This window comes from Bactrocera neohumeralis, chromosome 4 (genome assembly GCF_024586455.1).
Source record: "Bactrocera neohumeralis isolate Rockhampton chromosome 4, APGP_CSIRO_Bneo_wtdbg2-racon-allhic-juicebox.fasta_v2, whole genome shotgun sequence".
Lineage (NCBI taxonomy): Eukaryota > Metazoa > Arthropoda > Insecta > Diptera > Tephritidae > Bactrocera > Bactrocera neohumeralis.
The window spans coordinates 21,360,695-21,388,317 of NC_065921.1; the positions used below are offsets into that span (position 1 = coordinate 21,360,695).

At 34.2% G+C, this 27,623-nt stretch overlaps 4 protein-coding genes across 4 annotated transcripts in view; 2 read left to right on the top strand and 2 right to left on the bottom strand.

Moving 5' to 3' along the window:
• The window catches only part of LOC126756958 (surface protein-like), a 54,249-nt gene extending 53,412 nt beyond the window's left edge, over positions 1-837 (bottom strand). Inside the window, exon 1 of the mRNA XM_050470467.1 lies at positions 493-837. Coding sequence (XP_050326424.1) covers positions 493-535 — 43 coding nt within the window. The 5' untranslated portion in view covers positions 536-837. The remainder of the gene's footprint in view (positions 1-492) is intronic.
• Positions 838-5,410: 4,573 nt separating this feature from the next.
• On the bottom strand, positions 5,411-8,789 carry LOC126755434 (uncharacterized). Its single transcript, XM_050468006.1, has 4 exons — positions 8,364-8,789; positions 7,806-8,296; positions 7,034-7,400; positions 5,411-5,824 (listed from the first exon to the last, which is right to left on the bottom strand). Exons 1-4 carry the CDS (start codon positions 8,611-8,613, stop codon positions 5,634-5,636), a joined length of 1,299 nt encoding a protein of 432 aa, XP_050323963.1. The 5' UTR covers positions 8,614-8,789; the 3' UTR covers positions 5,411-5,633.
• A 5,774-nt stretch (positions 8,790-14,563) lies between these two features.
• On the top strand, positions 14,564-18,678 carry LOC126755435 (rho-associated protein kinase 1-like). The gene is made up of 4 exons (XM_050468007.1): positions 14,564-15,925; positions 16,021-16,125; positions 18,082-18,169; positions 18,253-18,678. The coding sequence occupies exons 1-4, from the start codon at positions 14,687-14,689 to the stop codon at positions 18,642-18,644; spliced, it is 1,824 nt and encodes a 607-aa protein (XP_050323964.1). The 5' UTR covers positions 14,564-14,686; the 3' UTR covers positions 18,645-18,678.
• Positions 18,679-22,661: 3,983 nt separating this feature from the next.
• LOC126755463 (coiled-coil domain-containing protein 96-like) lies at positions 22,662-25,905 on the top strand. The gene is made up of 4 exons (XM_050468046.1): positions 22,662-23,869; positions 23,935-24,039; positions 25,336-25,432; positions 25,510-25,905. The coding sequence occupies exons 1-4, from the start codon at positions 22,769-22,771 to the stop codon at positions 25,881-25,883; spliced, it is 1,677 nt and encodes a 558-aa protein (XP_050324003.1). The 5' UTR covers positions 22,662-22,768; the 3' UTR covers positions 25,884-25,905.
• Positions 25,906-27,623: the final 1,718 nt, after the last annotated feature.

Consider the following 27,623-nt stretch of genomic DNA (forward strand, 5'->3'; position numbering starts at 1 on the left):
TAATCAATGAGTTTGTATACTAAGTATACCGACAAACGAGCAGCTTATTGAGGAGAAAAAGTTATGACCAAAATTTCATATCGATAACTCGAAAACTAAGGAAAAAATTTCCGTATATGCAAACTGACAGACAGACGTACGTGTATATGGCTAAATCGTCTCAGCTCGTCGCTGCTTATTATATTTATAGGGTTTCCTACGTTTTCTTCTGTGTCTTACGTACTTCGTGGCAAACTTAATTACATTGGATAAAAATACATACAAAATAAATTCAATTGAAACACTATCCTTAATTAAAAGATTATGTGGATGATACCATCTGCCCACAATCTTTAAGAGCATACCTATTTAGGTACATATATAAGTATGCACATATTTATTACACACAAATATTTTTTAGACTTACTCAAATATATCACAAAGAATTATAAAATAACATAAGTATCTAAGAATAAATAAAACCAATAACATTGCATTTCCTTATCGACTTACCTGTTAAACGCATGAACATGTTTTTGCATGCAGCTGCGAACATAAACGAGCCACACACGACGCACAATCTTTTATCAATTTGCAAAAAATATAACAAAAAACCTTATTGCATTTAATAACATAATTTTTTGGTAACACAAATACTTTAAAACACAATTCACACATTTTTTTCCACTTTTCCACAAAAGATTGGCAAATTTCAATTGCATACGGAAAATTTGCTCTCACTCACGTAGCGATGCACAATTTGAGACTTTTTGCTTCACACGCGATATTTACAGACATTACACAATTAATTACTCAAACTTATTCATTTCACTTTACACTTTTGATTTCAGAATTTTAAATTACATAATTTTAAATCATATATTAAGATTTTTAAAGAAAACACTAACTTAATTGTTTTGATTTGCTTGTTCACAGCAATTTATTCACTTAACCGCGAATGTAAACAAAAGCGCAAGGCTGCATTCCTTGATGTTATATTTTAATACAGGGCGACTCAAATAAAATATAACGAAAGTTAATATTATATTAATTAAAATTAATGTATTTTTTTATTTTCTTTTACACAAAAAGGGCAACAAATATACATACCTGTGTAAAAAATTGCATATAATTATTAAGGCTCAGACTATAAGAGATACGCAAATAACTTACAAGAAAAATTAATCAAACTCAAAATATCCGTATTCTACAAAAGTACCAAAAACCACAGAACTTGTAGTTACATTTAAAGCACCAGTTTGAACCGATATTCAATAATATCTGTTATGTTTGCGAATGAGATTGTACGCTACTACCTCTTCTACAACCAGAGCGCCCTAAATTATGTGAAAGCCATTCGACTCATCGGCCATATTGACTGAATTTTAAACGCTCGAGCGAAAGTCAACGGCCCAAAGCCGAGCATGCAAGAAATATAACCTACCATTTGGCGCAGTCAAGTGGAAGTATCGAATTGGCGGCACAATTGCTATGGGCTCTACAAACAAAAAGCGTGTATACATACACACACAGCTACATATAAGTATGCTTACACCCACAAGTATATTATGTATAATATAGCTGCTAGAGACGATGTTGCACTGGCTTTAAAATTGCTGAATTATGCATGAAACTCTAGTTACTACCAAATTGCTTGTTTTCGTAAATTTTCTAAATACAAAATACACTATGTTGTAGTTGTTTTAAGAAAACACTTGTTATGTGCCAGTAATTGCTTGGCTGCACGTGATGGCTTAGGCCGATAGGCAATGCTTGGCGACACCGATGCCGATAAAGACTACAGCTGTTGGCAAAAATTAAAAAAAAAAAAAAACTATTAAATTTTAAAATTCGATTCTTTGAATATTTTAATTACTACACAAGGTTTTCTACTAAAATTTTTCTGAACGTACTCAATTTAGATATTTGCACAAAGCTTGAAAATGATATAAACAAAGGCAGTATAATATATTAAACCATTAAATCTAACTATAATCCCATTATAAAAACTTACTAGCACAAATATTTAATAATTCTGTACATTTTAAATTATAAACTTATATCTCCCACATGCACATGCTAATGACATAAGACTTTAATTATCATTGAGACTTTGTTTGCCTATTTACATATATAATTAATTGCTTATTTAACCAATAGGAATGCAAATGGGATAATTAATTGTCATTATTCATACAACCGACTATTAATCTTAGCGTAAAATTAATATCCACATTCTGTATACAATTTTTGTGGGTTCAATCACTGAAGAGAAAGTTTGTGACATATACAAAGAAGAGGCACAGTAACAATGTAAGGAGATAGGAGCGAATTCAATACTGTTACTGGTAAAAAATTTAATGGCTTCGCTACCAGTTCTTATTGTCGCATTAGATATCCTTTGAATAACAAAGCTCGTAAATCATTTATAATAAGTAACTACGAAAGTGTCAGTACTGTTGTGAGTATTTGCCCCTACGATCTAAACGGAGTTTAAGGAAATAATATATAATTGTATGCGAAATAAGTTTCGCTTGTGATCAATTTTTTTAAGGAAGTAGTATTAATTATAGTTAGAAGAACATTTGAACTTAAAATGCTGTTCAAAAACTCTCTCATTAAATTTGACGTCTCATAACAGAAATAACAACTCAATTTCTGTAGTTCACACTTACAGCTATCTCCATTTCCGTATTTATCAACTACTTAATATCTATTACCCTTGTCTATTAGATAACAGACAGATAACAGAATTGTCATTGCAGAATGTTTGTCATTCGTGTTTTGGAGCTCTTAAAACGCGATTGCAACGCAATACAAAAACAAAACAAATACAATACCCACTCGAGATAACGGGACACAGATATAACAAAGTTAGGTCACATTTTATAAGTCACGTAAGTGCAGACTGAAAGTCGCGATAGTAAAAAAATGCTAAAAGAAAGCAGTTGCATATGTTTATGTATTCATATACTATATAATGTTATAATAATTTAAATATATTATTGTCTTTAATAAATTTGTAGTATCTCTTTAATATGAGTTTAAGGCTTTAAATTATTCACAAACTGCTATAGTAAAATAGGTTTAAAAATAGGAAAAAGTTATTGATCATTTTATTACCTACAACCTTACCATATAAATTTTTTCGATACCCTAGTTTTTTAACCTTAAAACTTTAACTTTAACTTTAACTTTAACTTTAACTTTAACTTTAACTTTAACTTTAACTTTAACTTTAACTTTAACTTTAACTTTAACTTTAACTTTAACTTTAACTTTAACTTTAACTTTAACTTTAACTTTAACTTTAACTTTAACTTTAACTTTAACTTTAACTTTAACTTTAACTTTAACTTTAACTTTAACTTTAACTTTAACTTTAACTTTAACTTTAACCTTAACTTTAACTTTAACTTTAACTTTAACTTTAACTTTAACTTTAACTTTAACTTTAACTTTAACTTTAACTTTAACTTTAACTTTAACTTTAACTTTAACTTTAACTTTAACTTTAACTTTAACTTTAACTTTAACTTTAACTTTAACTTTAACTTTAACTTTAACTTTAACTTTAACTTTATCAATGCGTTTTCAACTCGAGTGAAATTTCAGCACAACTTCTACTATGAGCAAAAAATAGTAAGACTTTTTTTATAATTTTAAAATACTTTATTTATTCTTTAAAATTTATGTCGTCCCTCCCAAAGTAATCCCCCATGGCCCCAATATACTTGTTCAAACGTTTTTTTCAATCCTCGAAACAGTCGTTAAAGTGAATTTCTTCAATTGACACAAAGTAGTTTCCCCGGGGCGGTCGTTTGAGTTTGCTAAATAGTCAGAAGTCACACGGAGCTATAGTAAATCAGGCGAATACGGTGATTGCGGCATGATATTGGTTCAAAATTTAGCAAAAAACTCCCGAAGAATCAATGCAGTACGCGACGGTGTATGATCATGGTGACATATAATCAAAGAAAACACAAACCTTGATTACTGACCTACTTTGGTGTGTTTTTTTCGGCTTCGGCTCAACTTTGCCACGATTTTCGATTTTCGGCCGATTGATCGGCTGTTTCCGGGTCATAAGCATAGATCCAAGTTTCGTCGCCATTAATAATATGTTTCATAACACCGGAAAGCATTATTTCACAAACGTTAACGCCACGCTGTTTTTCGAAAAAAGTGATGTGAGTAATTTTGGCAATCATGCTTTCACTTTTCGAAGGTCCAAATGATCTTTCAAAATGGTTTTTGCTGATTCCTCTGATATGCAAACGATGCCAGTAAGATCTCTGTCTATTAATCATCGGTTCTCAAGAACCAATTCTTTCATTTTATTGACGTGTTGATCATCAGTTGACGATCAAACACACTTGCTCGCGACAAGCAATTATCACCGAAAGCCTTTTCGAACATTCCGAACATTTCGGCAACACAAATTTGATTCCGATCACAAAATTTAATGGAACTTCTTTGTTAAATAATTTCACTCATTGTAAAAATCGTCCAATCATTGGGTTTTTTATAGAAAATTTACAATTTTTCTGATGATATACAAATAAAAATTTTGAATAATGAAATTTTCGAAACTAGAGTCATCTTAAAAGATATTGGTTAAAACAAGTATTTGGATGAATGGACTAACAGAAAAGCTTAATATTATCTAGTCTAGGATATATTTTTGCGTCATTTGGAATGCTGAGACAAGCAATTACATAAAAACTGTCTATAATGTTTGTTTTTGTAAAATCTTATCGTTCCAGCTTTGTATGGCGTCGAAAACTTCACCTAACTAATGATTGAGTAATGAACACAATAGCTTCTATTATAAAATGAGAATCACACTTGCTTATTGCGTACTACAAATACAAAAAAACTGGAAAAAAAAAAAACAAGAAAAACGTTAACTTGTGTGCACCGAAACTATAATACCCATCACATGCAAAAACAATTTCATACAAGAACTTGATTTGGATTTATATGGTCGCTGCAAGCTTCAGCGCTCCGATCTGAACAATTTCTTTGACAAGTTTTTGATGGATTAGCTGTATGCCATAAAGCTCCGATATCGATGGTTCTAACAAATGAACAGCTTCTTTAAAAAAAGGGACTTGCACAAATCTTCAAGTCGTTATCTCAAAAACTGAGAGACTCGTTCGCGTATGTATAGACAGATGGACATACAGGTAGCTAAATCGAGTCAGCTCGTCATGCTGATGATTTACCTCTATATTTTATAAGGTCTCCGACGTTTCCATCTGGGTTTGTTTGTGGCAAACTTAATATACCCTGTTCAGGGTATAAATAGACATGATTAGAGCGTTAAATGTATCTGGACGACAAGCAATTAACTGCCGTTACTCAGCATGCATATTTTAATACACGTATACACACATCCATACAAGTTTTCAAATAGCAAAAACAATCATTCGTAGTCGCAATGCACAACAAAACACAATATTTTATTAAGTCAAAAGCTCTCCACCATTCTAATTGTTCATCGTGAAATAAATTGCATATCATACACGTCTGTATAGAAAACATTTTTCAACAATAATTACTAATATACCGATTAAATGGGTGTGTATATAAAGTAAGTAAGAATGTGACTGTTTGTATAAAGTATTTACAGCTTAAATACCATATGTGTTTTACTCAAAAGCACCGCGATAATAAAGCCATGGCAAGACAACTTCGGCGTGTTCTCGATATCTTTTGCTCAGATACATTCGCTTTTTGAATTCCACACTTTCCGGCGAAGTGCCCATTAAGTTTTCCAGTGTAGCATCAGGACTTGGTTCGAGAAGCACAATAGCCATATGACCATGAGCAGCAAATAAACCTGTAAGATAGTAAAACGATTTAGAATACAAAAATTTTAAAAACAAAAAAAAAATTCGAAATAGTTTCGAAGAAGAAAGATTTAAGTTAAAAAACAAGTTAACTAAAGCAGAAATGTTTAGTAATAATGATGAAGTAGAACAAATTAATATACATATTTTATTCCGATAAGAGAAAAAAAAGTTAAAAATAAAAAAAAATCGGAATAATTTTGAAAAAGAAAACTTATAATTAAAAATCAACATAAAAAAACATAAATATTGAATGATAACTATGAGAATTATCAAGTTGATTATTATTATTAATTATATGTAATTTTGTAATGAAAAACTTTTTAAAAATATTTTAAAAAACTTTTTGAAGTATGTTATTCATTAATAGAAAGTTGTTGACTAAATACTAAAAAAAATATTTGGGTACGTGAAAGACGCCAGCTTCATGAAAATATTTCACTTTGCAGAGTTGCCATACCGTTTTAAGTATAATATCCGTATCGTTAATTTGAAAATGTATAATGCTAATGGTGATCTAAATATTCCTGTATTTGCCAAAGCTTAATTCTTTCAAAAAATTTTGGAATAGGGTTGCCACATTTATCATTTTTTAGAAAAATAATACTATAAAAATGTTAAATGAAAATATTCACACATTTCCAAATGCTTAATTTAAAAAAAAAATCGGAACAGGGTTGCCACCGCTTAAATTTTTTTAGATAAATGACAGTATCAAATGTTAACAATTAATATTTATATAATTTCTAAAGATTAATTTTTCAAAAATATTGCAACAGAGTTGCCACAGTTTAATTTTTTTTGAATAAATGACAATGCAAATATAGACTAAACAGAGATATTTACGCATATGTATGTATATAAAAAAATATTTATATGGTATTTGGTGGCTTATTTTCCAAAAAAAAAAAAAATTTAAAGCAGGGTTGCCACATTTAATTTTTAAACAAGTATGTATTTCTATATATTTAGAGGCTCATTTTTTAAAAAAATATTGGTGCAGGGTTGTCACATTTCAATTGTTTTAAATAAATGATATAACAAAAATTCAAAAATTTTTGGCTTAAAACTTTTTTACTAAAAATGATGTGTGCAAAAAAATCTTACTGAGACAAAAATATTTTTTTTTGTAAAATACTCAACCAATTTCAAATTTCAGCCAAGCATCAAATTTTTCCACTTCTTAACACAATACTCACCAAAAATACCATTTTTATAAAGCGCTATATGAATATCCTTCAAGGTGGGCAGCTTCTTGGGATATTTCAACAGCTTCAAATTTTCCACTAGATTATCATGATAATACTTTACAAAGTAATCGAAATGTTTCAGCTTGACTTCCAAGCTCGTTGAAGATATCAACAAATTATAGAGATCATGCACCGGTGTGCCATAACGGCAACATTGAAAATCGACGAAATAAGTTTCCTTGATCTTGCCGGCAGCATCATATTGAAACATTATATTGTTCACCCAGAAATCGCCATGATTTAGTACATTAAATTCATTTGGATCGCTCTGCAACATGGACCCAAAATCGCCAGCCACTCTTTTCTGACATTGTTCCTGCAGGGATGTCAAGTCGAATTTACATATATTAAATATTTATTATATTACGTACGCTACTAAGTGCACACAAGGTAAAATTGATTTAATCGCAACTTTTTAGTTTATTTGATGCGGGTGCAAATGTGTCTACGTGTATTTGATAAAACAACTTAACTCACTTTTTACACTTAATTCACTTAATTCGCTTGTAAACATTTAATTTGGGCGCTCATATGCAAATTTAATATTTTATATTAATTTTAAAGGTCATAACTTTTCTAAGTCCATTTTTGCCTTAATTCATTTCTACTTCAAAGAAAGACCTATACACTTACACCTTACAGCTTGAGAGATAAAAAATGCCAAGTCAAGTTAGGTTTTTTTATCAAATAGTCACCGAAATGTATGCACATAAACACTTACCATGGCATCTTTGTACACTTCGTAACCGTTAAAAGCGCTCACACACTCGTTGAATAATTTTGTTGATTGCTCATTCAAATCTTTCATCATTACTATGAATTCTTCGGTGAAAATGCCAGTGCTTACAACTTTGTCATATTCACCTTTGAGCGCTACGCGTGTAGCGGTGCCAGCATGCCATTGCGCCAACTTTATCAATGCCCTTTCGGTGTGTTCTTTATCGAGACCTTCTAAGCGTTTAGCATTTCTACAGCCAAGCAGTCGCAAATCTTCCATGAGTATAACACCGTATTTGGATGGTGTTTCGAGTTCATAATAATTTGCGCCGAATTTCACTTCAACACCCGCATCACTATAGAGTTTCTCCAGCTCTGGTATGACAGTATGATACATCATGGTCTCTACATCGAACACATTGGTACCCTTCAACAAGTTCTGCACCCATTCTATTGGCAGTTTTAACATATAAGACACCTGCTGCGTGTTTCCGGCTAAAATTTAGAGTTTTTTTGGTTAATATTGTGCACTACTTATTTGAATTTCAAGGTCAAACTCAACTTTTTAACTCAACTACGAGCCGCACTGAGGTCATAATCGTGCTATAGTTATCGCCCGCCTCTTGTGTTGGCTCGATGGAAAAACTTTTGATTTGCTTAAAGTCGGGAACATTTTGTTCGAGCAGTTTCACAAATAAATCAGCCTTAAGCCAGTCGGGAAATTTATTAGCATTATTAGCGGTAGTTTGTGTAGCACATTTGTCCGTGTCCGGTTCGGTCTTATTGTTTACATTTGCATCAGCTGTTGACATGTTTGTAATGTTTTATTACTCTCTCGTGTCGCTCAAGATAACGCGCTCTCACTTGAAATTCGTTTCACACAAAATAACACGAATATTATTTTAGCAGTAGAAGTTATATGTCTGGCACGATCGGTGTCTGGCGCGAAACTATTTGTATATTAGTGGCGCACTGGCACAAATGGGCAAACAAGTCAACTGTCTGCGCTTTACTACTAATTTGTGTAACTACAGATATGTGGGTATTTATGGTATATATACATATACATATATGAGAAAGCGTCAAAAATTCAGTAAAGCTTTTTGTGGCCCCTATTAAATGTGCATGTGTGAAAGCTGATATCTAATAATTGTATTTCATCATTTAGTATCTTTATGAAATTCGATTGAAGAACTTTTATAATTGAGAAATATGACGCAATTCAATAAACAGCACTACATATGGCGAACTTTTAAATGAAATTTATAATTTCACACTCTTGAAAAATAGCTTCTTTTATTCTGTTTCTATTAGAAAATTACATAATAATTTTTACAAAATTTTCATAATTTATACAAGGCGACAACAAAATAATAATGACAATACATTTATAAGTAATACTTATTTCATACACTAACTGATTTATTATTAAAAAAATTATTATTTAAAAAATCCATAAATAATAAAATTTAAAAAATGTGGCAACCCTGTTCAAAATTTAATTAGTATTAATTAAAAAATTAAGGATTAAACAATTAAAGTAAGAAAAATAAATTTCAAATTTTAAAAATCTATATAATATATATAATTGATTTAAAAAACGTGGCAACCCTGTTTAAAATTGTATTATTATTAATTTAAAAAAATCAAACCTTAAATAATTCTCTAAGTTTTCTCAAAAAATCAATTTAAAATTTTTTAACTTTTTTATTAAAACCAGATGGCAACTCTAAAAAATAGTTCTTATTTTTATATGTTAATGGTATATACATTTGCATTATATGCATCTTTTTTAATCAAGTTTTTATTAATGACCTTGGGAATATTCTTCTTCCTTTACTATGTTTCTATTACCGATAATTGTAGTATATAATATATATTTTATTTAACTATATACATATATAAGGAAATTTAAAAAAAAATGTTAGCTCTGTTTTATTTATTTTCTTAAAAAATCAAACCCTTAAACATTTCTTTAAGTTTTCTCAAAAAATCAATTTAAAGTTTTAAAACATTTTTTATAATTTTTTATATAAAGAAATTCAAAAAATCATTTTTTGATAATTTTCTTAAAAAATGTAACCTTCAAAGAATTCTATGCTTCCTCAAAAAACCGATTTAACATTTTAAAACCTTTTTATTAAAATAAGATGGTAACTCCAAACAGAAATTAATAATTTTATAAACCAAAATTATTAAATTTTCATAAAAGACTTTCCTCGACATCCGATATTGTGAATATATACATATGTAGTTTAGTTTATTAATTATTAGAACAAAAAAAAATAAAAGATTGGCAACACTATCAAAGTTTTTGTCAGCTTCAAAATTTCGAATTATTTTGTATGTATATAACTCTACAAGTCAAGTTCAATGCCCATTAACAGTAAACGTATTATTTATTTAGCAGCTAATTGCTCCTCTGTAGCGCAACATGAATGGGAATTTACATTTTCGGTGCAAATGCACTCGTTTGTAGACGTGAGAAGTGTATTCAAGATATAAATTTCAAAGAGAATATAATTGAAAAGTAAATCGCTACTAGTTAGTATGCGAAATGAAAATAAGCCAGAGCGATTTCTTTCAACTCCAGAAATTCAGTTCCAGTTGAACTGAACTTAAATCAAGTGTGATTTAAAACCTTTTAGAGTATACCAAATTCATTGACATAACACTATCAGCAGAAAATAGTAAGACTTTCTTCAGAATTTTAAAATTCTTAATTTATTCTTCAAAATCTATGTCGTCCCCCTCAAAGTAATCCCCATTTGCCCCAATACAGTTGTGTCAACGTTTTTCCAATCATCGACGCAGTTGTTAAAGTCAATTTAAGAAGAAACATTCAATGCGCACAGCGAATGTCTTCCATTGACTCAAGAACGTTTGAGTTTGCTGAAAAGCCAGAAGTTACACGGAGCTAAATTAGGTGGTTCCGGCACGATATTGGTTGAAAATTTGGCGAAAAACTCACAAAGAATCAATGCAATATTCGACGTTACATTATCATGGTACAAAAACCAAAAGTTTTCGGCCTATAATTCCAGCCTTTTTTACATACATACATATAGCTTAGCGCAAACGACGCATAATTATCAAACAGTATTCGTTGTTGAAAGTTTGGCCGGTCGGAATAAATTAGGAAGGCACTACACCTTGATAATCGACGAAAACTGTCAACGTTTTTTCGGATCATCTTTGCCACGATATTCGGCCGATTGATTTTTAAAAATCAATCATTTTTAAGTTTCATTTGACACAAATGGCACTGACATACCAACCAAGAAAAAAGTATTGACGAATCGGTTTTATTTTATTGCTTTTTTGCACTCACTTTAATGGTAGCAAAAAGTGAAAAAAAATATTTTTTGTAAACAATCAGAGTAAAAAGGCAGATCTTGTGTCTAAGGTTGATCAAAAGGAAACGAGTTTTATAAAGATAAAATATTCGGTCCAAAAAATTAGCAATAAATCCAGTTAAGTCTTCCAAATTCAAGATGTAGTTTTTTTTGTTTTAGCGGTGTAAAACATTGCAAATTTTTCGTCCGATGCTGGTTGGCAGTCCAGGGTCGGCCCGTCCATTTTGGCAAGTTAGGAAATTGCCCAGGGCGCAAAAATTTTAAGACGGCATTTTGGATTAATATTCTTTATAAGAAGAGCGCAGTGACGAAATGAAAGCAGTCTCCTTATATTTTTTGATACATTATACCACAACTGGGGTGGCAGCCCTGAATACAAAACTTGTTAAAACTAAGGCAAAATACGCTTAGACATTGTCATGGAAATAGTTCTAAACACATACTTTTTATACCCCGAACTCAGTATATGTATTAAGTTTGTCAGGATCACTTCAAATGATCAGCGAGATGAGCTGAGTCGTCTGATCCGCGACCATCTGTCTGTATATACGCGAACTAGTTTTTGAGATAGATCTGAAATTTTACAAAGTCAAAGTTCTGGTGCGGACACGTTCAGAATGTTGGAAAAGGCCTTAGGGGATAATTGTTTGTCGCGAGCAAGTGTTTTTTATTGGTACTAGATATTCAAAGATAGTCGAGAACGCGTTGACGACAAACCACGTCCAGGACGGCCATCAATATCAACTGATGATCAACACATCAATCAAATAAAGGAATTTATGCTTGAGAATCGACTTCTTTCGTGAATTTTTCATTAAATTTTCAAACAACATCGGGTTTTGGCTATTCAGCAAACTCAAAGGACCGCTCCGAATCGTTTTGAGTAAATTGAAAACATTAATCCAGAATTTTTTTGGAAAAAATTTAAAATTAATGTTATATTATTTTATATAAATATTCATCAAAAAATTTGTAAACATATCTATCCTTTAACTATATTTTAAGACTTAGTATTAACAAAAATATTTATTTGGAAATGAACTACTGCTGATCTCCGGGAGCTCCTCCCAAGAAAGACGATTTGCGGTGACCACCATATCTCTAAACTGAATTAGTATTACATTTTTTCTTACTTTTTCTTTTCCCTTTTTTGCTTTGTCGCAGTGACTTTTCCATTCTGGTAATTCAGCTAAAACTAATTATATACTTAGGCATCTTTGGCGCAAAATCTAAAAACTTTATCGACGAGTCGAATCCATTGAGCTCGATCAAATACGGCGTAGAATATCATAATCACTGCTAGAAAGCTTTTTAATGTAATTTATAAATTCGTTCACAATTACAAAGGCATTGTAATGTACTTAACACTGGATTTTATTATGGCCTTGAGAACATAAGTTATGCCGTTGGAGTGAAATTAAATAAACGAGCTTGTAATTGGATGATGTGATGAGTGAAACGTAGAAGAAACACAGCGATATATTTGTTGTAGATATACATAAGTTAATCAGTAAGTATACAAGAAATGATATAAGAAGAAAAAGGAGCAAAAATTATCTTAAGAATTTAGTTAATAAAAATATTAGCTCTTGAATAGTATAACTGGGAAATTGTAAGATTAAGCTAGTCGATTAAAAATTCCTTAAGGCTTTATAATCGATCAGTGGTCGAGCAAACTGAAATCAGCTCTGTTAGAAAATTTGTCTGTATTCTACATAGTGAGCTTAGGAATGAGTCGAGGCTTGTGAGGAGGGTTGATGGATGAGTACACTATCGGGAACTATCCGTCAGCTCCAATTCCTGACCAATGCAACATCTTAAAGGTAGCAGTAATAACTACCCACTCCGATAGTATGTTAGCGGTATTAGCCCACAGCTCACTGACTGTGCATTCAAACTAGTGAAGTAATATCTAGACTTCTGATCTCCAGACATCGAGTTAGTACACGATTAGATTGATTTGAGTGCCCGGCGAAAGCGGTATTGCAGTATAGACTCAGTCTCCGTTTGTTTCTCGTCGTACTCTTATGTATATACACACTAGTTAATATAGCCAATACAATTACTTGTTGCTTAATGTGTAAAGACATAACTGTTTATGTTCAATTTTATTATTCCTAAGTAATAAACTTCCCATACACCCTTATTTGCATACCATAATGGATGGCCTAAATGTGAAATATATTAAGAGAACATAATGTGTTAGCTATTTAGCTAAATGATTGATTATCATTTTGTTAATAAAGAGGAAGTTTATGATGACATCGCAAACAATATGACGAGAGTAATGTTAGTACTTGTATACATATATTTACCAAAAACATTGAATCATCAAACAATTACAGATAATTTATTAGAATTTTGTAAACATTTAAATTTATTAGGTATGAAAGGATATAAAAAACAACTAAGTGGTGGACATAAATAGATTTGAACAATGCACTAAATGGTGATTATACCTCACTTATTGAATGAGTTAAAGTCGCGGAATACATATATCACAAAACACTTCTTTCTACAACAGCCATAAAATTTAACTTCGTCCACAATAATATAACAAATAATGATTTTGTTTATCGAAATAGAAAGATATACTTGTACGTAGGTCACAAATTATAATTCCGAATTCGATTTTGTTATCAAAGGTTAACATCGAAAACCACTTTTTTGTTTCACAAAATATTCTCAATTAAGATCATCTTGGAGGATGAGTCATGTGTAGAAGTTAACAACAGAACTGCTGGTCTTTCCAACGGAGTAAAGGTCTACTTCTTCCTCTTCACAGCTGGAGTGTTTTCGTCCATTCGGACGACATGACCTAGCCAGAGTAGCCGCAGTCTTTCAATTCGCTGAATTATTTCAATATCGTCGTGTAACTCGTACAGCTCATCGTTTTATCGATTGTGATATTCGCCCTTGCCAATGGGCAAAAAACCATAAATCTTCCGTAGAACCTTTATCCCGAAAACTCGTAACGTCAACTCATCGTCCATGCCTTTGCACCATATAATGAATAATGGTGACTTATAGAGTTTGGTTTTTTTATTCATCGAGAGATGACTTTAGTTCTTCACTCAGTCCGAGTAGTAGCTGTTGGCAAGAGTTATTCTGCGTTCGATTTCGAGGCCGATATTGTTGTTGCTATTAATACTGGTCCCAAGATAGACAAAGAAGAGTGTTAGTCAGAATTAAAATTGAGGATCTGCGGTGTTTGCAACGCTGTACTTACACGACGGTAAACGATGAAGTAGCAAATACATCCAAGCAAAAGACAGCAATACATTTAGAGAAACCCCACATTTATTTTAGAAATTATTGGCTTATATGGGTGCTTAGGTTTTTACTTCAGCTTTTGATTTGTTTTATTTTCATTTAAAAATATTTTATACACGGGGGGTACGCATTTAATTTCAGTAACTAAATTACTGAATACTAGTATAACACATAAAAATATATCTTTATATATATACATATATTATAATTATATATTCATTTTGTAACTGTAAACTCGGAATACGGTCACCAAGTCATGGCGGAACAACCAACTTTAGTTTTACGTAAGAAGAAGAAGACACATACCTACGTGAAAGTGTCGAAGGAGGAAGCCGAAACCGAACAACCCAAAGACGTAGACAGCCTTTTACGCGCACAAAAAAGTGACGTGTCTTTGCCGGAAAGTATTGCATCAAAAGCCGCGCGATCATTTACAGCTGAAGAAAACCGTGAGTCGGACATTATGTCGCGAATATTTGATGACTCAATATTGTATGAAAGCGATTATTCAACTACCGAGACGGACGAAAGTGCATCGCAACATGGCGTCCCAGTAATGGAGAGTATGTATGTTGACTTACTACAAGTTTATGGAGGTATACCAGATATCGACGAAGTCTCCGAAGATAAAGACTCTCGAAAAAGTGTTCGAACTACAGTCGAAATTGAACCGGAGCCTACGGACGAAGGAATATTTGTGGATCCACTAACTGGTGAGACTTTATTTGAGCGAAAAGTGCCGCCCATTCCAACTGCCGCCGTCGTCGAAGTTGGCGAAATGGGAGATGAAGAAGAAGAAGAAGAGGAAACTGAGACGGTGGAATTGCAAGCGGACATATCGATGTCTGAAGATAGTGAGATACTACAATTATTGGAACTCGAAAAAATAGAAACGCAAGTAGTTGCCAAAGATGAGCTTCAAGCTGATTCTTTAGAAGATTTTTTAACGAAACTAAAGGTGACTATAGTGGAGAAACCAAATTTTATGCAGCTTAAAGCAGAAAAGCTCGAACGTGAGAGAGTATTGAAAATAATGATGGCGGAAGCTGAAAAATTTCTAAATACCTTAATCGGAGAGGTTGTGGATGTCGTCGAGTATAAGCAACCTATGGAAATATTACGTAATAATTTAGATAAACATGCTGTAATGGAAGAAATCTTAGAGAAGGTGAACGAATTGGAAGTAGAACGTACCATACGAGCCGTCCTCAATCGCAGAGCTATCGAATTCTACAAACGTAAAAGATTATATCAAGCCATTACAGACGATTTACCCGATCAGGTTATGGAGTATAGAGAAAAGCTCAATTATGCTACGAAACAGTTGGACCGGGCACTCGGAATGGAACATGCGATGAAAATGAAATGGGAACACGAACAAAGCCAATTAAATGCAAGGCTCACGAAGATGCAAGAAAGTGCACAAGAGAAAGAGGACGAGTTTAAAGCATTGGTACTCCAGTCGCTTGTAAAAGAGAAAGGAAATTCCGAACCAGTGAGTTTATAGTGCCAAAAGCATTACCATGAATTAAATGAACAACAAAAATATGATAATTCTTTTAATTGCATATTATACTTTCATTCCTTTAGATTATTACGAATATTTTGAACGAAATGTTTACAACATATAATGAAGTGTGCAAAACGTATCACGATCTCATTCAAGTACAACACACGAAAGCAGAACTTCAGAAGGTAAATGTTGCTAAACCAATATATCTGCTATACAGATATTCTATATGATTTCAATTTTTATATATGCTGATCTCAAAGTTGAAACGTCACGAAACTTTCGAAAGCCAGGAGTTTTAATTGAACTTAGGAATTAGGTTATACTGGCTGACTGTCACCAGATTAAGGTTCAGTTTATTATAGACTAGAAAGAAGCATAAGAAGTGTTCCAGCGTCTCTCGTATGTCTAATTCCCTGCACTTTCAGCATGTAACCTCGTTACTTATACCCATCCGACTCATATATGAAATCAGTAGGTAGTCCTGCAGTCTTTTCGAGACCGTGTTAGTAAAAAACATGCGTATTTTTCTTCGCTGATCTTGATGATCCTGCATGTCCTTAACATTCCATCCGACGGAAATTTCATTATATTCCCTTTCATTTATTTTCTTCTTGTGCTGGTACGGTAGAACCAGACGGAGGACAATCTGATCTGCTAAAGAGTGATACAAATAAAGGTACTTTTTCAATAGACTTTTTTTTGACAGATCACGTGTGAGTCGTGTCAAGCTGTCATGTTATTTTTATTCAATGCCATCTTGAGACCTAGCATTCATTATTGGATAATATTCGACCGAATAGACCAGTACGCAGTGAAGAAAATATAACAGCCGCAACTTAGACTGTCCACGAGGACCGTGGAGAGTCGATTCAGTAGCGTTCACTGCAACCCGGACTGACGTATGGAAAAAAAGCGTACAAAATACAGTTTTTGCAAGAACTGAAGTCGATCGACCTTCCACAGCGACATCGCTTTGCTCTATGGGCTCTTGAAAAGTTCTAAGAATATCATACGACTTCGAGCCAAATTTCGTTCAGCGATGGGGCCCATTTCTGGCTCAATGGGTATGTAAAAAAGTAAAATTGACACATTTGGCATGAAGATCAACCTGAAGAGATTGAAGAACTGTCAATTCATCCTGAAAAACCAACGGTTTTGTGCGGTTTGTGGGCCGGTGGAATTATCAGTCCATATTTCTTTAAAAATGATGCTGGTGAGAACGTAACCGTTATTAATCGACTATTTGATACCTAACATTGAAACTCGTTGTGCGACGTAACCGCGGCCAATACCTATGATAATAAATTTTAATTAGTCTGAAATATTGACGACGACAACAGTAACCGTAACTTGGAAAAACAAGTGTTGACTGCTGTTGCACCGAAGCTATAATAACTTTCACAGGTGCATTTCTTATATTCTATAACTGAATCTCAAAACCGTTTGGTTTGTATCCAACAGAAAAGCGTTTGCTTGTTCTCTCTGCCCACGTTGTTTGCTATAAACAACCTTCAAGTCGAATTATGGTTACTCAGTAACAGAGAACAATATTTTGTAAACTGCCTTATCTCGATTTTTATCGGTGAGTTTCAACAGCAGCTTTGTGCTAAAGCGGTTCCGTCAAAACAATGTATGCAAAGACTTTAGCGTTGCCTTGAACTAAAATCTAAGCCACATTTTGGGAAGATATCTTGCCAAATAAAAAAGTTTCCCTTACAAAGGCTTGATATCTCAAAAACTAAGAGACTTGTTCACGTATAAACAGACGGAACATTTTATATAGATATATATTATAGGGTCTCGGACGTTTCCTTCTGTGTGTTACAACCTTTATGGTAAACTTAATATACTCTGTTTAGGGTAAGTTTTCTTTGTTGCCTCAAAACCTTTCAACGTAAAGTATTGAAAATTATTATGAGTTAATGTGCTGATGGAGAAACTTTAGGTTATGATAATTTGGCTAAATATTGAATGTTACAAAATGAGATATGTGATGTATTACATTTGAGAGGTTTCCTGTTAACAAACCGTCCCTTTTGCAAACCTTTATTTAAGAGTACTAAAGATGAGATGGTTTATCAGAAACGAATATATTGTTTTCTAAATTTTATATTGGTTATAATACTTTTAACTTTCAGAAAGACGACTACATAGAATACGGCAAGGGATTGAAACAATATGTGATCTTACAAACGGAAACAAAAGACTTGCACAAGAAAGTTGAAGGTATACATAACATACAAGTATATAAAAAATATATAGAAAACTACTCTTACTCTCTTTTATTGGCGCCATTGTTTTCGAAATAGATCGCAGCGTGGAATTGGGCTATGTTCGTGCGCGTTGCAATCGCGATATTCATGCGCTCTCGAATATAAAAGTTAAAGGCGATATTGCGCGCATTATAAACGGCATAAAGAAGCAGAACCTAGCTTGTTTGCTGGAGGATAAGAAAAAATCTCGCGAGAAATTAGTTCATTTGAAGGAAGAACGCTTACGTTTACAGCGACAAATACGCGATTTGACATTTCAAACTGGTTTGTCCAGCAAACCGGTGCTGTTGAAAGATTACGATTCCACCGTTGAACAAGCTGAGGTGTTGGCTAAAAATATTGCGGCGTTACGTAAGCAGAAAAAAGATTTATTGGATAAAATAGCTAAAATTGAAACAAAGTGTAAAGCAAGGGAAGCACGCGGATAAACAATAAATATAACATTTTTCACATTCGTGGAAAACCGCAGGAAACTTATTTTTATTTGACGCTAGATTAGTTTTGTACTCTTCCCTCGAACACGACAAGGAACATAGTTTTTAATTTTCGAGTCGGGCTTGGAAAGTCGATCTGGTAGAAGGTTAATTCCATTTGTCAGTAAGTCTCCAACTTAGATTTTCCGAGTTCAGTAAATAATATACAATCTGCTCAAATTTGACCCGGACTGACGAAAAGTTTAACTTTTTCACGTATTTTAACACAAATCTTTTCACCCACAAAATCCAATTTTCCATATCTATATTTGTTAGAAGCCTTGGTAGTGTCCCTCGTGCATAGCCTTTTCAATGAACTCATGGCTCGTTAACCGGAGCGAATTTTTCAGTTTCGAAATCAAATAAAAGTCATAGGGAGTCAAATCTGGTGAATACGTTATCTGAGCAATGTCTAACGCTTTGTGTTTGGCCAAACCGTCAGTCTGTGACTCCATCTGTCATTTACGACAAATTACTTCACATCGGTGGCCGCAACATCCACGCCATTGGTTCCGCTTTCTTCAGACTGAATAAGGAAGCGAAGCAAATGGGTCTGGTAATGAACGAGGGCAAGAAGAAATGTCTCCTGCGCGCCAGTCGTTCCGTTTTTTCGCTGTTTGGCGCCAATTGCAAATTCCAAGTCAAGCCAAGTCCTTCTCCACCAGGTCTTTCCAACGGAGTGGAGGTCTTCCTCTGCTTCCCCGGCGAGCACTGCATCAAACACTATCTGCCTGGAGTATTTTCATCCATTTGGACTAGCCTAGACGAGAGCCTAGTCAGCGTAGCCGCTGTCTTTTAATTCACTGAACTATGTCCATGTCGCCGTATATCTCATACAGCTCATCGTTCCATCGACTGCGGTATTCGCCGTTGCCAATGCGCAAAGAAGCATAAATCTTCCGCAAAACCTTTATCTCGATAACTCGTAACGCCGACTCATCAGATATTGTCATCGTCCAAGCCTCTACACCACATAGCAGGACGGGGTTGATAAGTGACTTGTAGAGTTTGGTCTTTGTTCGTCGAGAGAGGACTTTACTTCTCCATTGCCTGCTCAGTCTGAAATAGCACCTAGAACAAGAGTTATACTACGTTGGGTTTCGAGGCTAAGATTGTTGTTGCTGTTAATGCTGGTTTCAAGATAGACGAAATTTTCTACGACTTCGAAGTTATGAAAGTTATGGCTGTCAGCAGTGACGTGGGAGCCAAGTCGCGAGTGCGACTACTGTTTATTTGATGACAGAAAATATCGTCTTTCGATAAATAAATACTTCGCTAAAATGTACTATACAAAATAAATATGTATTTTAATCACATTGGCTTTATGCTTCAACTAATTTTAAACTCATTATAATTTAATAAATCTCCATAAATTATACAGACTTTAATTCTATATCAAGTACATTTGTAAGAGAAACATATATATTTTTTTATTTATTTAACCATAACTTTACAATGAAGAAAAAGCGCCTAAGCGCTGATAATAGCAAAAAAACAACCGGAAGAATGAAAACTTCCGTAAGACATATCGGTTTGGCGATCCAAACTATGGGGTATCAACCCGTAGAAGAATTTGTTCGTTCAACAATCAACGAGGGGGAACAAACGCAGAATCGGCTCTTACGAATGAAATCTCAATATAAGATTAATGATACGGAGCATGAACCTAAAGAGCAAGTTATCGATTACCAAGAACCAGAAGATAAAAGCCAAGCTGAAGTTATATACTCAACGTTTTCTTATATATCATTGCTGAGAAAGTTAGAGCTTCTTAAGAAAAAACCTTCACCACTAAAATCACATTCATCTACTTTTCTTCAGAGCTTATTTCCATTGCCAGACACAAGTAATATGCTCAAACTTGAAGATAATCAAAGCTCTACTGAATCGACTGCTGAACAGTCAACGGACATTAATATTGATGAAACAAACGAAGCACACGGGGAACTTATGAAACCAGACGATAATGAGGTCTCAACAGAATTCTCTTCGGAGACGACTGAAGACGATGAATTGTTGACCTGTCCGAGTATTTGTTTAGAAACTGAAACGAAAAAAGAGTTAAATTATGAAGATATTCATAATATAACACTGGAGAATAGAGAGGATACTGATGAAGAAGAACCGAATAAGTCACAGGTATTACCGCAAATACAGGATTCAATGAATAAACAGATGGTGTTTGACACGGAAGCCTTTCTCAGTGCACTTATTGCTGATGCTGCAGACAAATGCAAAAATAATGAACCGAATATGTTTCTTCGGCATAACCTCGATAAGCCGCTATTATTAAATGAGCTAATAGAAAAGCTCAGGGAATTAGAAGTTGAGCGAAAGAAGCGCATGTATCTAATCAAAGGTGTAGGCATGTTTTGCAACAGCAAAGGTAAACATCGGGTTTTAGCTGAAGACGTTCCGCATAATATTGAGGCACTGAAGCAAAACTACCAAGAAGCTTTAATAAAACTCGATCGAACTTTAGGTAAAGAAGAAATCCTTAAAAAAGAAGTGGAAGTGAAAAAAACTGAACTTGAACGCAAGCTCTCAATGCTGCAGGGTAAAGACGATACAAAATTGCTGGAGTTGGAACGACTCATTGCAGAAACCTTTGGCGACAAAACAGAACACTTAAAAATGGTAAATTTGTTTCTTTTTAAATCATAAAATTTAGATTTTTGTTTATGTATTAATAGATTGTTAAGACCGAACTAAATACAATGAGAAAAGTACGCGATGAAGTATCGGCACGACGTTGCGAGTTGATCCGAATACAGCATACGCATTTCATACTTAAGGAGGTAAGGTTGAATAATAAAAATTTAACATATAAGCAGCCAACATTTTTAAAATTTTCTTACTGAACTAAAAAAACTTTAAATTATACACAGAAAGTAGATAAGTTCAGAGATCTGAGCGATAGCGTGACATATTCTGACTATGAGCAAATGTATGGTACTGTTCTGGAGTTGGAAAAGAAATTGAGAGGCAAGAAAATTTTGCTTAATTCAATATTTATTCAATACCTATTTAATAATCCACTTCTGCCCAACTTATGTATATATTTTTAAAGAACGCAACGCTCGATGGGACAGAATGCGATCACAATTTCATAAGGCTGTACAAAAAAAGGGACACTACATGGAGCAGAAGACTTCACTTCAAGCAAAAGTTAGTATCCAAAAATCGATACTCCAGCAATTACAACTGGAATTGTATACTACTCGGGAAATAGTATCTAAACTAAAGAAAGAACGAATGCGCATAAAAAATCAAATTTCAAAAGTGCATCTCGAATGTAGCTTATTCGATAAGCCGGCACTACTAATGGACTACGACGCGACCTTAGAGAAAATAAACAAAGCCAGTATAGATGTAAAGGTATTGCGTCAGCGTCATGATGATATTATATGTAAAATAGCACAACTTGAGCGTAATAATTTATTAAATTTTTGATTTTTTTTATAACTTAAAACATTGTTTCAGACTTTCATTTATTTCATTCACTATCTAGCAAGGATATTAGATTCTAGATGGGGTAAGTAATAGTTTCTACCGTTTTATTTTAGTTCGTGATAGGAAAAGTTGCGAAACTTCAACTCTTGCTCGATTTGTGATTCCTAATATTGGATGCCAGAAAATAGAATGTTTTATCTTGCAAAGTTATCCTTGAGGTTTTCAATTTCTCAATAACTATTTCGGACACTTCGACGAGAATATATTTTGTCAAACAGGCGGTCAAAGTACGCTCAGTACCTAAAAACAAGGATTGTGTTCATGTTTACTTCTTTTTGATTTCGTAATGATCTAGAAACCACGCTTTTTACAAACTATTGCGAAGGTATTGAAACTATGTGCTCTAGAGAGCTTGCATTCAAAACTATTTCAACCCAATACCGATACTACTTGTTTATATAATTTACATACATGTATGTTTTGTTTTTTTAAGGTAATATTTGTAAAGATTTTCTTGTTATTACACACAACATTACAACTGGGAGACACAGGAAAAAGATATTTTCATTGCTTTATTAGAATCAGACAAATATACACAATTATATTTTATAATAACAGCATTTAACATGGAGAAAGACTCCGTTAGAATTGTAGAGGGGGAAGATGTCACATCTTATAAAAAAGAAGATTCAAAGTACAACTTTCAAGTAGGGAAATCAGCACTTAAGTCTAGTAAAGTAATGGAGCCCGAAGCTCCGGAGGAAAGGATATCGATTGAGGAAACGGCAAAAGTCACAACGGTGTTTGAAGTACTTGATGAAGATCTCTTGAGCAGTGAATCCGAATCAACAACATCATCGCGGGATGTTCGAGAAAGTGAAGAATCATCTGAAGATTTTTTTGAAAAATTAGGCACCATACCAGATATAGCTGCAATTGCCGTTGGAGAAACACAGATGGGCAAAGATGTTGGTTCTTTTGTTGATCCGCTAACCGGTATGTTGTATGAAAGTACCGAGGAGGAGGAAGAGGGCGATGAAGAAGGAATGGTTGAGGAAGAATCATCCACCACAGAAGATGAAGATATATCTGAAGATGAAGAATTATTGGAATTGCTTAAACGTGATGAAGAGGTTGAAGCGCCAAAAGTAATGGACGAATCAGAGGTTTTCGAAACATTTATGGAAATGGAGAAAAAGCAAGTCATTGAAGAAATAACGGAATTCGACTGGATTGCATACGAGCGTGAAAAGGAATTAAAAAGCATAGCTGCGGACACAGTTATATTTCTTAAAGAACTAATCGTAGAGGTGGTTGAAAAGTCTGAATACGTCGATCCAAATATTTTCCTGCGACAACATTTGGACAAAGCCTCACTTATTGAGGAGATAACCAAAAAAATGAAGCTGCTTGAGGTAGAACAAAAGGCGCGTAGCTTTCTTAATCGGCGCGTTGCCGAATTTTTCTATCGTAAAGGGCAATATCGTGTTTTTACCGATGACCCACCAGAAACCATACTCGACGAAATGAACAAGCTAAAAGATGCCACCAATAAATTGGATCAAATGCTTTGCCGTGAGGAGGATCTTAAAAGTTCGACACAACAAGAAATTGCTAACACTCAGCAAGATGTGTCCGTTTTGCAAATAAAAAATCAAGAAAAACTGCAGGAGTTCGAAGAACTTGTAAAAAAATCTCTAGCTAAAAAGGGTGAGCACTTAACATTGGTAAGAGCGAGCAATTTTTACCGTTATGGGAACATTTCTATAACATCTTTTTCTGTTTGTAATAGGAGGTCGATAAGGATTTGCGAAAGATGGCAAAGTTACGTGAAGAAATCTCAGATGCACGATATATTCTAGTACAGAAACAACACTCAAACGCCACATTATCGGAGGTAAGTTCCAAGCTTTGTTACAAAGCTCTTATATATGGTAAAGTTTAAATAGTTTGGAAAGCATATTCGAAAATTATTTCAAAATTTTTTTTTTATTAGTTGTCTCTTGCGTTTTATCTCAGCTCGTATAAAGGTTCATCAAATTTTTTTTCACGTTTGTTGTCGAACAGACATAAAGATGTGAAATTTTTCCAAATATTGTGATTTTTATGAGCGAATTTTTTTTACTTATTCCTGGTTCCAGTAAAATTACATCCTTTCGAATGTCACTTCGAACCCACTTATTTTATCCAGGAACAACGGCTGATATCCAAAGTGTTTAATACTCAGAATAATTGTTTAATATTTAGAATCTGTCTACTTTACGCTCGATGGATCCTTAAACCGACTGTTTTTTCCTCTAGTCGAAGGTCGCTTGCGGTCTGAGCTAGAGCGGACGGGAAGACATCTCTTAGAGATTATAAATACTTGGAGTTTAAGTGTGGGGGTGGACATATCGATGGAAAAAACGGTGACAATACTGCTTAAGGTCAGTTTGTCCTGAATACATTTTTGTATCAGAGGCAGCTATCTGATAGGTCGAGTTTGTTTTTGTTGGGCGGGGGGCCCGATGTACTCGGACATTAGGGATCTGGGTGGTTTGGTAATTAGCTGGACTGATGGACGTTAATATGTTAGCGGTGTGATCTTCACTAGTTGGAAAGCCGAACAGTTGGGGTCGTTTGCGCGTGAGTTGTTTAAGCTGCATTTAACTGTTTAACTGGAAGTTACGATTAGTTTTGTATGAGTGGTGTGTGTATGTGATGTGTGTATGGGATCTAACCTCTGGCCACCAGTACAAGGTCTAAACGGAGACATAACCTGCTCATGCAGACTGGCCCCTCGGGGAGTATCGTGGTCTTATGGTTACAACTCAAATGCGGGAAGAATTGACGCTTTGTCAGTTGAATGTGGAGATGCATTGCAACCGAGTGACGCACCCAAAGTAGGGCAAGGTTTAAGATGTGCCGCGAACACTACCAAGGAGGTTAGTGTGTCCATTTCATACTGACAGTTATACTGAAAATGTCTGGCATTTTCATGGCGCTGATCAGCGCTTTGACTTGGTCCGCTGTCGTCAGCAGGTACCCACATTAAACACACCGGGCGTTGTTTCGGAATAATTTTACTAAAATTTACTTTCATTCGGTTAAATTTTAATTTAAATTTAGTTACAGTTTTGCCAAGGGTTTTAAAATTATAGATAATCTCTAGATTTACAAATTTTACTTACTTTTTCAATTTAATATTCCACAGCAATTGAAGAAACTAGAGAATCTTGGCAATAATTTCCAGATGCGCGAATTTGAATCCTTACAAAATGAATGTCAAGCCTTGGATAAAAAAATTGAGGGTAAGTCATTTTTTCCCATTCAAATCCTTTCCCAAGCTTTATGTTTTATTAATATCGATTTACATTTGCCACCGCAGAACGCAATGCTGAATTAGTTCGGTCACGTGTGCGCTGCAATGCTGACTTGCACGTTTTGGGTCATTTGAAGGAGAAGCAAGCTATGATTCGTAGCAAGATCAAAATTCAAAAATCATGTCTAGCAATGTTGCAGGCACAAAAATATACGGCACGCAAATGTATTTTCGATTCGAAGAAGCAACGCTCCGAAATGCGTAAAGAAATCAAAGAACTGAGCTACCAATGCGGCTTACTCGATAAACCGGCTCTAATGTTGGACTTTGACAATACGGTGGAACAGATCAATATTGTCATGGAAAAAGTGGATAAACTACGTAATAAGCACGATGAAATTCTACGTAAAATAGTTAAACTCGAAGCCAAATGCTTGTAAGCTCGTAACTGTGCATATTGCACCGGCCTTAGATTAATCAATAAATGATTGCGTAATCATTTTCAATATAATATCGAGTTTTTTGCGCCACATCAGGGCAATTTTTGTTCTGGAGAGTATATGCTAATGTATGGACTCGGTGTTGATACCATTCCATAGGTGAGTCACGGTTCTACATACAGTATTCAGTTGTATCTGCCGTTTTCTGGAAGCAGTATTAGGGTTGCCACATCAAGGAACACAGCAGAGCTGTTTGTATCCCAACACCGTCAAAAACCTGAGTAAAAATATTCTTTCGAATAATTACCAGTAGACTGATTGGTCGATAAGAATTAACCAGATATTCAGGTTTTCCGGGTTTAAGAATTAAAATAACCCCAGCACATTTCTATTGCGATGAGAAATGACAAAGTCTGAGCATTCCGTTAAAAAGCTTGACAATCATGCTGATTACTTTTTTCGGTAGCGCTTTAAGTACAAACGCAACGCATTAATTCTGTAATAACTTGTGACTTTTTGTTTACCAATGCCTTGATCCCCTGCTGCACTTCTACAGCATCTATTTCAGCAAACGGAAATTCCATTTGACAAACAACATCCACAAAATTGCCGACTGTCGCATTGCTAGATCCATCACTAAACTCGTTAGGAGTAAACGTGTCTTGGAGGTGTGTGGCAAACACCTCGGCTTTCATTGCATAGGTCCTGCACCAATGGCCTCTGCTGTTTAAAATTGTTAGATATCTAGCTATCGGCTTATTGTTTTGTCTAGTCGCATTTCAAAGACTGTTTACTGGATATCATTGTTTGGCATAAATCCTAACGCCTCTAGGGACTTGTTGCGAAATTTCTAGAGAACATGCATCAGCTCTTTTGTGACACAATTGAGAATGGCTTTGTCGTTAGGATTTCTACTGACTTTCCTTGCATGCCGAGAACACAAGAGATTGAGAAAGAATAATAATTGTATCGGCTTTGGTAATATGTAAGAGATAAATATTTTCGACACCTGCCTTTATACTACGAGATCATAATTTTTGGCAGAAAAACTCTGCATATAAGTTGCCAAGAAAAACGACCAATCAACCAACAAGACTATTTGTAACGACGGACAACTTTATTTTATACACTTCAGCTTCAAGACGTGGTGCATACTCACCAAGTTTGGCGAATCAATTTTTGTATTGACATTCGTTCAAGGCATCTTCTCCATACACATCACATAATTTTCGCATTTTCATTATTCTTTTTATACAACTGCATTTTTTTTGTTCACATAACGGTTGTTTGTAAGTCCNAAAACTAANAGAGTGAGATATAGGGTTATATATACCAAAGTGATCAGGGTGACGAGTAGAGTTGAAATCCGGATGTCTGTCTGTCCGTCCGTCCGTCTGTCCGTCCGTTCGATCAAAAATCTTGAGATATCTTGATGAAACTTGGTACACGTATTTCTTGGCTCCACCAAAATCGGCACACTGCCACGCCCACAAAATGGCGGAAACCGAAAACCTATAAAGTGTCATAACTAAGCCATAAATAAAGATATTAAAAACTGAAATTTGGCACAAAGGATCGCATTAGGGAGGGGCATATTTACATTATCTCGGAAACTACTATAGCTATGTCAACCAAACTCTACAGAGTCGTTTTTTTCAGGCATTTCCATATACAGTTTAAAAATGGAAGAAATCGGATAATAACCACGCCCACCTCCCATACAAAGGTTATGTTGAAAAT